The 12,754-nt window shown below is 38.5% G+C and overlaps 1 protein-coding gene across 4 annotated transcripts in view; it reads left to right on the forward strand.

Moving 5' to 3' along the window:
• furina (furin (paired basic amino acid cleaving enzyme) a) overlaps positions 1–12,754 on the forward strand; it is a 57,172-nt gene that overhangs the window by 36,668 nt on the left and 7,750 nt on the right. For all 4 annotated transcript variants that reach the window (XR_015865369.1, XM_088413098.1, XM_088413100.1 and 1 more), the window contains exons 7-9: positions 4,210–4,298; positions 9,108–9,280; positions 11,007–11,219. Coding sequence is in view for 3 of the 4 variants with exons in the window: in XM_088413098.1 (XP_088269224.1) it covers positions 4,210–4,298; positions 9,108–9,280; positions 11,007–11,219 (475 nt within the window). In the remaining variant the exon portion in view is untranslated. The remainder of the gene's footprint in view (positions 1–4,209; positions 4,299–9,107; positions 9,281–11,006; positions 11,220–12,754) is intronic.

Genomic DNA, 12,754 nt, shown 5'->3' on the forward strand with positions numbered 1-12,754 from the left:
TTTTTTTTTTTTTTGGTTTGTGACATTTTTAAACAGGAAGTAAAATGTCTTGTTGATTGCGAGAACTGGAGTCTTTATTATCTGCTCAGGCTTAGAGTGCAGTAATGAGAGAATTCTCAGAGTTGGGTCAAGGAAGGATAATATCATTTTAGGGATGTTTAAGGTGAGTAATTAACATTGTAACATGGTTAAACTCCCCCCCCAAAGAATTCTAAATTCCATGACAGGGCCCCTTTAAAGCACTCATCCACTTATTTTCCTAAGTGTATGTGAGTTTTGTTTAAAAAATTGTTTATGGATGCTGAAAACGGTTACCCACCCTTCACTGTCAAAATCCAAAATATTGGAACTGAATTGTGGGTGAGCAATACACTGGAGGAGCTGCATACTTTGACAGTCCTGCCAAGGCGGAGTTAAGCACCTCTTGCGGCTCCTGGTGGCCCAGAGCCCAGCTAAGACACTTACTATTGATATTTCTCTCTTGCTGCACCTCTTCCTAACCCTGGCTCATCCCGGCTCTTATCTCTTGCCACCCAGCTCCTTATGTCTTTCCTGGGGCAAGAGCGAATGAGAGGCACCATGATTGTGGTGCATTCGTGTCTCTTGCCTTACAGTGGCTTGGTGCAAATGCATGTGTAAACAACCAGTGGGCAAGGAAACTGTGTAAGGTTGTGTGAGACTGAAAGTGTCTGTTGGCCTGCAAAAAGCCCAACTGTGTTCACCTCCATAAAGCTGTCTTTATTTTCCCAACATATGGGCTGCTGTGAGGATGGCTCAGTAGCAATGTGACCATTCACCCTCTTGTTTATCTAAAACAGCACGCTGTCGATGTTTCTTTTCGGAGGTTTCCTTTGAGTCCCATCAGGATGGTTTACAAATGTGCATTTTTCATGTTTTCATGTTATATGATCGTGCAGAATTTTCTTGGTCAATCTTAGTAAATATTCAGATTTTCCAAAATCAGACGTGCAGCGCATGTCATACATACTTTTAGGCAACCATAAACTGGCTCTTTACTTTATTCATGTACTCACATAAACATCAAGTCACATTGGTAAACAAGTTTAGTGTCACATTGGTCACAAAGGGTTTTTTTTTTTTCCTCACATTGGTCAAAAGGCTGGATTAATAGACGTCAAACATCATCTACATAGCCTCCAAGATTTGTATAATTAATGTATTGAATTTAGAACGTGTATGATGAGCTCCCTTAGGGAAAGTAGACAAAACATGACAAGTTTCATTGCAAAAGTCAGTAAGCACCAGATAGCCAAAAATAGAGGCCGCCCGAAACTGTTTAATATTGTAATTGCTAACACTGCAAAATCAACCTGCATATGAAAAGTAAAGTTTTTTTTCAGAAACCATGCCATTCCATTTTACATTCCATTTACTTTTGTGATAAAATCCCCCTTTTTAAATGGCCGTGCAGATATCGCAAGATCATCTGCAGTACCCTCGCTTTGTTATTTGGCTTTTTTGAACAGAGCCTGTCGAGTTTAAGACCTCGTTTGAATTCTTCCACCTACTCTAGGCCTTTTTTCATGTCCATATTCTTGTTTCTGTCTGCATATTTTGTTTCATGATGCTGTCCTCTCAAACTATACTGTTTTTTTACTTTCTTCACACAGAAAACACGTGGGTTTTCCCGCAACATCCGTGAATTCGACACCAATGTTGTTTGAAACCTCCGGTTTTCAGTGTCCATCTTCGATGTTGCCATTTGGTCGCTGTCTGAAAATTGACTGTTGCTGATATGATAGCTAATAACTTCTGATGAGTAATTGAATGAAGCCGCTTACGTTCAGACATGCCACCGTTGCATTGTGGGAAATTTATTATTGCTATGTGCTAAACACTTGCGGCCCTCAAAGCATGCCATTGCCTGCGGGTAGTCATTTGTCCTCAGCAAATGTCTTTTCTGTGTATGGATACACTTTTCTTGTATATGATGTAGCCTTTTCAAAGCAAATTTGCAGAACTGAATGTCAGTTATGGTTTTGCGCTGTGATAATGTTGTTGCCAGCTGCAGATGAATACTGATCTTGTTGTGAGCCTTGGGCCCAAAAATAACTTTGATGTAACGCAAGTTTGTTTCGCTATTTAGGTCTTGCCATGGGCTTTGCTATCATCAAAACATGACTTTAGTGAAGACTCTTAATGGACACTTGTCAGGTGCATCCTGATTTATTACACAAGGAAAAAATCCATGAATAAAGAGTACAACGATTACTCGAAGTACATTTATTTCAGTAAGTATGGTTGGCAAGCACATAGGATATTGGCGCCCTAAGAATTGTTTGGTCGTCTTACATTTAATGGTATCTTAGTAATGCTAAATACATCAATTGCATAAAATATTTTCTAAATAGTTTTGAATTATGCGGTTATAAGTCAACCCCCGTAATATGGGGGTTGAAAATGAAGAAAAAAATTGTAGTCGAAGAAATACGGTAATTTTAGTTTAGTTTTTTTTTTTTTTTTTTTTTTTTAATCACAGTGTGACTTTAGGTTGTCCTTAAATTAGTGACAGCTAGGTCAAGTTTTTGCGCAACTCTTTTACATTGTTCACATTATCAGTGCTTGTAAAAAACATGTTTGCTAGGTTTTGAATGACAGATCCATAGAATCACAATCTAATCAACAAATTACAAGATCTATATTTAAGGATGCAATGTTATAGTCTGGATTTATGTGTAATAAAAAATGATACCAGTGTTACAGGTATACAACTTCTGTAAATGATTAGAATACGCAATGGTAAAACGTCAGAATAATTGGCAAATATAGGCCATTTGGCTGATTATTTTTGGCTAATGTTTGAAAGGCCATAATTGGCCGACCAATCAATTGTTTGGGCCCTATTAGAAATGTCCGGGTGCCAAAGAAGGATCGCAAACATTTTATATTAAATGTGGCTTGATGGGAGGATGTTAGTAACCAAGTAGTCTTGTGGGTATTCTGAATTTTAAAAAATGTGATTATATTCCTGTATCGCTGACAGATCAATGGTGTATACTAATGTCTCGTTTGGAAAGAGGTCTCCTCATGTCTCATTCAGATTCCTAAACCAAGAAATTAATCTCACTCTCTGATCGCATTTGTATTCCATGAAGCAATCTAGCATGCTCGTGTCTGTCATCAGTGTGTCAAAAGCAGAGTTTGAAAAGGTTTGCTTGAATGCTTATCATTTATCACCTTCTCATCTGCTCAATCCCAAGCATATGTGCTTCGCGGCTGCAGCGGTACACCAGCATAATGGATTTCAGGAAGTGCTAAGATAAAATGTTCTGGAAAATTGCCCAGATGATGTGTGTGGGTTTACTCTTCTATCGTTTTTTTAGGTTTGTTTGTTTTACCATACTGCCTTCCTCTTAACAAAGTAACTGCCTACGAAACACACGTTAGTGCGACGGCTATATTAAATGAGAAACGTTTATTCCCTTAGCATGCTTAGTGAAGATGAATCTATTTCAGTGGTTTGAAAAAAAAAATGTGATCATTTTACCCTGAATGCTGCACTTTTTATGGTTTGTGTCAGATCATCAAGTATACTTAATCTGGGTGAATGAAATTTTGCTTGTGTAGTCAGTCAGTAGTTTCCCTTCTGTCTTGCCTAATTTGGCACACCGCTTTGGGTTTCCTGTTTGGGGTTGGTTAAACCACAAGAGAGGTCTGCGATATGTTGAAGGGCAGAAGGAGTATATATCCATCTGCCCGACAAGGAGAACACACCTGACTGGAATGTGCTGATCGGGCACTCTTTTGGACCTCGAAACACTGCAAAGCCTGGAGCTAGATACATTACAACGGAGGTTTAGGAATACTGAAAGACACTGTTTTAAATCGGAGAATTGTGTTCACAAAAATCCATCTCACATGCAGAAGAGGTTATTATTCTCCCTTTCCTTTGACTGATTTTCTGCATACCCCCCTCCAAGGTTAAGAACTGTTGTTTGTTGTAAATAATGTATAGTGCATTCACTCAATGTTTTTGTGACAAATAGGGATTTAGGTTTGTTTGAAGTTTGTCTCAGCGTTCCCATTTTCCAGACTTCTTAAACAGCACATTCTCTCACAATCAACATTTATTAGCAGAGTGCATTACTTGGCTCTAAAAAAATGAACAATGAAATGCTGTATTTTAAAGTAATTGATGTGTGAGCAGTGCTTTGTTTTTTTTAATATGCATCCTTTTTTTTTTTTTAGGCATGGAACACGGTGTGCAGGAGAGGTGGCAGCAGTAGCCAACAATGGCATCTGTGGAGTCGGTGTGGCCTACAACGCCAAGATTGGAGGTAGGCATATGTTCTATGGAACCAGTCATTACTTGGTCTTGACAAACCCAAGTAATTACTGACAACCTTGTATTATGAACATAGCAGCTTCACCAGACTGACAAGAACTTCCAAAACTTTTTACTTGATGGAGGAAACGAAATCAGATGTTTGAACGTCACATTAATCACTGCCAGCCCATTAAAAATGGATCTTTGACTTGTACAACCATCAATGACGATGGAAAAACTTAAAAAAACAAAAAATCAAATGGCAAGGCCTTGTCTTATTAATTTCATGACATTGATAGACTCCACCGTCCATTTTTACTACAAGTCAACTTATAAAAAGAATTTAGTATATTTTTGTATTAAATGTTTACATCTCTTTGTATTTTGTATGCTGTGAAGGCGACACAAGCACCCCCTTTGTTTCCACTGTCAGTCAGTGATGTGCAGTATCATCAAAGCTTTTCTACTCCCAATATAGTGTTAAGTGTTCCAGAACTAAAAAAATCATTTACTGCAATTCATAATCAATATAAATTATCCCCAAACTACTTTATAATTAAAAAACAAAGAAAAAGAAAAAAAATCCACTCCATGTCAGCCCCCGTTTAAATGCGAGCGCTGCCAAAGACGCAGCAACGACATCACGTCTAAACAATATGGTCTTTCTATCAGTAAAAGCTGACATATATCAAGAACGATGATGGTGGGGGGATCACTTTGATATTTTGCCAATTACAATAAATGATCATAAAATTCACTTATGTTTACAATACCTAATAGATAACAGGGCTTCTGTCTTCCGTTCTAGTGGCTGGTATGTCAATGAATCAAAATAAAGAATATAGTGTAGCAGTTGCTATCCACACACTGATTTGGTGGAAAAAAGGGACTTTCCTTACATTGAAAGCATAATAGATGTAAACAAAACACTAAGGTCTTCATTTGTCATTGTCTTGCAAAGCGCTGGAGTAGATAGATCATAACGATTCTTTGAACATCTTGTATATGGATTTCAATTCGAAAGTGTCAGAAATGAATCGAATTGTGAGACAGTCAAAGATTCCCACCCCTATTGATGATCATTTTTAGCAAGTTGACAACAATGATAATGTTATTCTTTGATTCCCGCAGTCGGCTTGGATATATTTTAATGACGCTGGCTCATGGAAGTGTGGAAATATTACACAGATGTCTTATCTAAAAGAATAATAACAACTGTCACTTGATGAGAACAGACATGGCAGTGTTGTTGTGTCGCTAACTAACAACAGAAGGACTTTGGAGGTTCTTGATGCCACATCACAGACTCGGGGTGATGTCTAGTCAACTGAAAACACATTTGCACAATGTTGCTAATATCCCTCTCTGATGTCTACAACACAAGCACAAGAAGAACAAGGCCTGGTTGCTTGAAACAGGATTTATAATTGATGACTGTACTGGTGGTGACATACACAGCTGAAATTTAATTGACAAGTCCGTTCCGAGTTTTCTCATTTCCTCAACCTTTGGTAATTGCTTTAATCAATGATTAAAACGTTTATGTTGAGCTCATATTAGTTTAATTTATGATCACTATGCTATTCTGTTTCTTCATATTCAAAGACAATATACGGTAGTTAGGTGATATGAAGAGAAAATGGTTCTATAAAGTATTTTTTTTACTCTTATCGGTTTACACTGGAGTCCAGTCGCTGAAACTTATTTCACACAATCCAAAACCTATGTGAAAATAAAAGGCACATATAGCAGCATCAACATTTCATATGAAATTATTTTAAATAGGTTTTGCAGCCTTCTTCAATTTCCTGACACATGATTTCCATATGCAATGCCCCCCCCCCCCCACCCCAAATATATATCATAAAATTGGAACTATGTTACGATGGTTTGCTCATGATGCATCGGTTGACTCTAATGCATGTGTTTACAGGATGTTTTTGATAGTCTCTAATGTGGCTTTTCCAGATGTAAAGTTTATTCCTTAAAACAGCAGGCGTTGCTTTTATCCCAGTGCCTGTTCTCTCATTTCATCTGCCGATCTTTTCTTGATGCCACTTCCAGCTGTCGTGTCAAATTTGGACCCCTCACTGAAAAACGGCATCCTGCTCATCTTTATGATCATTCCAAGTGCCTTGTGGGAATATTGCATGCACTCTCATTAAGATAAAAGGTATTATGTGTGTGGTCTCAGAGGTGGAGCAGCTTTTACAAGTGTGTTAGCTGTGAAGCAGCCAATTTCAAACTAGTTGAAAGAAAACATACACACACACACACACACACACACACAGGTACATGTTGACTTTTGCCAGCCATTGCAGATTCTTAAGTCAAGTGAGAGAAATACAGTCTCAGTGGTCTGCAATCCTGTCTTAACATTCAGTTGTTTTTGGCACTCAAGAATGCATTCCTAGTGCTATAAAAATGTTTCAAAATAAACCTTTTTAGAATCTAACATATTATTGTGAGGTTTGGGGTCCAAGTATGAAATTTGTCCTGGCACGGGCTACAGCGGCATGCCACAGAGTCACTGAACATTAAACTGATGAATGCATACACTGTCCAAATTTCCTCAAAGTCCAATAATAGACTAATAATGTTCCCAGGTGAAAAAAAAAACAAAACAAAAGCAAAGCAGGGATAGTATAATAGAGGATAGTATAACTGACCTGTTTGCAGTTTTACAAATGACCGGACCAAAAGCTCTATTCAACAAAGTGTGCATAGACATACCCACATTGAACCAGAATGTTTGTGTCTTGCTTATGTGTTGCTTATTTATGATCTTTTGGGGGCCTGGGGATACTTTGAAGCTCCTCTGTGAATTATAAAATCCTTGCACAGAAGTTGACACTACCACAGAAATGCTACAAAATCCTGTTTGATGCCTTTGCAGTATGTCATTGTGATGGCGCTTGCCTTCTTCAAATCGAGCTTCAGATTGTCCAGGGGAAATTATGCAATGCACCAAATGTGTTTTGCAACATGTGTTTTGGAATTGTATTTCACTTCTTACTACTAACAGGGTCACAGAGGAATGTCCCTGATACAAAAAGTAAAGTGCAAGAGAAGAATGACACACATGTCATTGTCCGCATGTCTTTTCTACATTCATTATTTTTTAAATCTGTGCTTATTTCTGTCCAATTGACTTTGTTGTTCCAATCCAACTATTTTTGTTTCTCATTAATATTTCTGTTGCACTACTTTGATTTAGGCAGACTGATGAGAAGTCCTTTCATCCTTTTCTGAGAGTATTTTGTATTAGACTGGGTTCAAGCTCCAATGCAGCAGCTGAACTTATTCTTTGTATATCATTTTGAGCACAGCAGCAATTTATTTCTTGGTAATGTAGATGGTGAGGTCATCTGTTGTTGTTGTTGTTTTTTTTTTTTTTTTACCTTTTTTAAAAGAATGTGCAGATAAACATCAGATTCAAGCTGACAGACTGCTTAGATGGCACAAACACCCTCATGAACTGCACCACCAGAATTAGGAAAATATGCAACACTACAGTATTATTGCTTTCCGCTTTTGAGTTATACCTCCTCTAGAATGGAAAGCACAATGGAGACATTGGGCTGCACAATAAGACTAAAGAAACAATTATCAATAAGTCACAGCTGTTGTTAAGAGGAGCTTACCATTGACATTACCTGCTATATAACTTTGGAAACACCCCTATTTGATGTCAGGTTTTTGTGATATAATGAAACCAAGGTGATTTACCCATTAACCTTTTCCACAAGTAATGGTACTTATAATCAGTACAAGTCTTGTTATTCTGTCCATTTATTTATTTATTCATTTACTCACTCACGCAGAAAAATAACTACCGTGTTTAGATCATCCATCCATTTTCTGCAGCCGCTTATCCTCACAAGGGTCGCAGGCTTGCTGGTGCCTAACCGGGCTGTAGGCGAAGGACACCCTCAATTGGTTGCCAGCCAAATGGATTCCACACAAAGACAAGCAACCATTTACATGCCCAAGGACAATTTAGAGTCTCTATTGTACCTACCATGCTTGTTTTTGGAATGTGGGAGAAAGCCAGAGTGCCTGGAGAGAGCCCACGCGGGCACTAGGAGAACATGCAAACTCCACATAGGAAGGCCCAAGCTTGGATCCAAACCCGGACCTCTGAACTGTTTGTTGGAAATACTAACCACTCTACTATCGCGCCGTCCCATTTTTAGATCATTCTTTAGTCTATTAGTTGAAGGCTTTTGAGGAAAATATAAAACACTTGCACCTGCACTTGAAAGGTTGCACACGTGTTGATGCCATCTTATAACTGGGGAAGTAGCTGTGTTCAGAATCACCAAATCATTCAATATGGAAGTTATTTAACTAATCGGAAATTTAAAAAAAAATCATTAAGTATTTTTGATAATTGATTAGTCGCTTAGAAATGGTTGTGGTCATTTTCAGAAAATGTCTTTTGAAAAAAGGGCTGGAAAAAAAAACATTTTAATCTGAAATTGACAATAATTGACTGATTAATTCAATATTATATTAAATATTCATTAGTGTCAGCCCTAATATACAGACTAATTAAATGTGTGTAGGCACACTCCGGTACCATTTTAGTCACTCAATAAAGCTCAGCTGTTTTAGTAGGCTCTACCTGACAATTTTTGCTTTCTAACAGAAGGCTCTCTACATTTGTGCTACAGAGATTAGCTTTGCAGGGACACTTTATTATATAAAATGATAAGTACTGTAAAAACTTTTGTACCTAAAATAATGATTAGGAACTCAATCATAGTAATGTTACAAAGTAAACATATTGTACTTTTGTGTGTCAACACTCACGCAGGCGTGCGCATGCTGGATGGTGAGGTGACGGACATGGTGGAGGCCCAGTCTCTGGGCCTGAACCCCCAACACATTGACATCTATAGCGCCAGCTGGGGCCCGGAGGATGATGGCAAAACTGTGGATGGGCCTGCCAAGCTCGCCAAAGAGGCCTTTCTGCGCGGAGTTACTGAGGTGTGTCGATGTGGGTGGGGGAGTCAGTGGGGGGGTTGTCATTTCTATGAGCGAAATTATTTAGTGCTTGTGTGTGGCTTCCTTTCACCAGTCTGTAATTGAACTGTTCAAGCATGAGAGGACAAATGCGGAAGGAACAAAGCAGTATTTGACCCAGACAATTATGAATGGAAGGGAATGTGCTTTGAAAGCCAGTCAGGATAATGATGAAAATTTAATCTGAAATGAAGGAAAAAAAAATGAACTGATGAGGATCTCTGTGGCGTGAACGTATATTTTAAAGTCATTGATCAAAATGTAATAATTTTCTCTCACAGAAATTACATATTGATTTGAAGGTACCCTTCCATCACAATCCATCTTCTCCTCTGTCAAAATCAGTCTTTGGGAAGCCTTTTTTTTTCCTTTTCAAATTAAGAAGAACAGAGACTCAATTGGAACAATTTTTATTTACACATTAAATATTATTCATATTACAATTGCTGTCGAGATTAAAACAAGTGATAGATTCTTGAATTTAGGATTTGAATTGATTGATCTAAATCTCTCTTCAACCAGAGTTTTGTTTGCTATAGTTGCACTGTGTTTACTGCAGCAGATCAAATGATAGATATGCAACATCACAAAACGGCTGCAATCATATATTTTCCTTAATAGACTTGAATACTTACAGATGTAATGACTTACCTTCTGCTGCATTCGAGACGAGTCCCAAGTGCTGGCTGCAACCTTTAGTTTCGACCATCAGAATGAATTGGGACATTTTGTTTTGTCAATTGCCTGTTAATTAGAAAATAATTACAATAAAACAGCATCTATCCTGTCCATTGCAGACTTGATCAAATGACGGGTGTTCTCGAATTTAGTAAGATTTAGCATACAGAAAGCATCAATTTTGAAAATAAAAATGAGATTAACTGTTAATCTCATTTGTTGGTGGTAATGGTGTCAAAGGTGGCATCAAATGCCAAAGGTGTTAATGATTAACACCTTTGAATACGTAAGCATTTAAATATGATTGTAATTCATTGATTGAAAATTGCGTGACTCCCTCTATTATAATATGATGAAATGGTTCAAAATGTTTTATTTTTCATAAACAAAAGTCTTCAAAAGGGCATCCTGCTAATTTCCAACCCAAATTATCTTGCAAACAAAAAAGGACATCAAAGATTATGATTTTACCCAAGAAGCTACAAATCACAAAGACTTTTGATTTGCAGTCCATGGCTTGTAAACAAGCCTGTACTCGGTAGCCCCTCTTGTTTTATTGCATTGGAGAGCGTCATATAAAAAGAGATTGATAAACCTAAAGATCCCGCCCCGGGTTCTCACATATGCACGCCATGCATAAATGCATCCAAGCAGCTCCACACAAGCACGTTATAAACTGTGGGATTCCAGGCATGTGCCATAAAACTGATTTGGGGCTGCTGACACAGACTACTTTTGATGATTGCTGCAGTGACTGTGCTGTCAATTGACAGTGGGTGGCACATATACAGGTTGGATCAATGCACAGAAATAGTGGCACTCAATACCATCAAGATGAATTATTACACTTCAAGTGCTGAGAGTTTGGATGGTACATTGCAGTAACCAATTTGCCCCGTTTCTCATTTGATGTGTAGCTGTCTTTAACCTCCAAAGTGACCTCCTTTACCTTTTAATTTTAAATAGGCAATCGTTTTGTGGCATTTACCACCTTGTCTTTTACCACCTTCAGGGTCGTGGAGGTTTGGGTTCAATCTTTGTGTGGGCATCTGGCAACGGTGGGAGAGATAAGGACAGCTGTAACTGTGATGGCTACACCAACAGCATCTACACCTTATCCATTAGTAGCTCAACACAGAGTGGTGCCGTCCCATGGTACAGCGAGGCGTGCTCCTCAACCCTCGCAACCACCTACAGCTCGGGCAATATCAACGAGAAGCAAATAGTAAGTTTTGCTTACTATTCCCCTCCATTGCAAATGTTTTATTTTGATTATACACACACACACAAAACGTTTGATTACATTGAGGACTTCAGCAATATTGGAATGTATTTTTGTTGAGAGTCTGAAGTTCCGAGAATTTGGACAATTTCAAATTAGGTCTCAAAACGTTTGATTGATTATTATGAAAGCCCATCGATTTCCTGGCTAATCCATCAGTTGTTTTAATCATTGGAGCTCTAGTATGAAATAGTTAAGGGTTTCACTTATTGTGCTTTTTTTACCATTGGCAATCTGAGCTCACTCAAACATTGACTCAGGGGTTATTAATGATAGCCATGTGTTGTTATAGAAAGAACATGACCAAAACGTTTGAAGTGGTGTCAAGCTTGCAAATTTGGACTAAATGCGGAACTCATTATGCCCCACTCCCCCAAAGCACAGTGTGTCAGAGGTTTTCAGAGGTCTGCAACAAGCCGCCAGAAGTCACTGAAAGTCGCCAGAGGTTGCAAGATTTTTCTCTTGTTGAAAGCAGTTTTTTAACATGTTTCAAATTTCTTTGCGGCAAAAGCAGTACATGCTTATGTCGGGTGACCTCTGGTGGCATTTGGCAACGTCTGCCGACTTTGAATGAACCCTGACAGTCAACAGCGTTGGCCCCTCTGTTGGATAGGCACTTTAAGGTCAGCTCTGAATATCAGTAGATGGGTAAACCTAAAACAGTAACATAAATAGTTGGCTGTCATGTTGACTTGATTGGCAAATTCATGTTCAAGGACAAGCAAAAAGAGCATGATTATCTACAGTTTTTGCACAATAATTGGTTGTTGATTAACTAGAAATTCAGCATTGGGGTCTGCAGCTTAATGACTTCCTGATCCTCTTCCTGATCTGCCCTCTTCTTTTCATCCATTAATTCACTTTTGGCACATTAAAATGATTATGAAGAGTAAGCTGCTGGAAGTCATCCTGGCAAGCTGCTGCTTAACATTCATGTCACAAGCACAGACTCATTTAGGTCTAAACTCTGAGACATGCAGCTTCTCGCTTTGCTTTTATGTTGCAATTGTGTAATGGTGTTGTTATTGTCAAACCTAAGATTGCCTTGCAAATACTGTTGTAGATTTTCCTTTTGCGGCAACTTAGTGCAGGGGTCAATTGATGTGAGTCGTCGACTGTATGATTCGGTCTCGTCACGTCGAGTCGTCTGTGCGCGCGATCGGCTTGGAACTTTTCTCATTTTAGTTTCCTAACTTGCATCTTTGCAGAGATTGCTTGCTTCTTGCTTCATATTACTCCACATTTTGTGAATCTCACCAGGAGCTTTCCTCTGCTGTTGGTCATTAAAGTAGGTAGCTGCAAAAGTTGAATCTAAAAAGATACCTCCTGAGTCGAGGTAGAGGAAAAGGGGTCAGCAAATGTTTTATGATTTCACCATCTCACTCCCCTGCTGGACAAGGGTGCTTGTTGCTTGCTATTTCCCACAACTTGAACATTTCAGCTGTGTTCACTGCCCGCAGATAGATACATGTACATGA

This window comes from Hippichthys cyanospilos, chromosome 4 (assembly GCF_059441005.1).
Source record: "Hippichthys cyanospilos isolate Australia breed blue-spotted pipefish chromosome 4, RoL_Hcya_1.0, whole genome shotgun sequence".
Classification (NCBI taxonomy): Eukaryota; Metazoa; Chordata; class Actinopteri; order Syngnathiformes; family Syngnathidae; genus Hippichthys; species Hippichthys cyanospilos.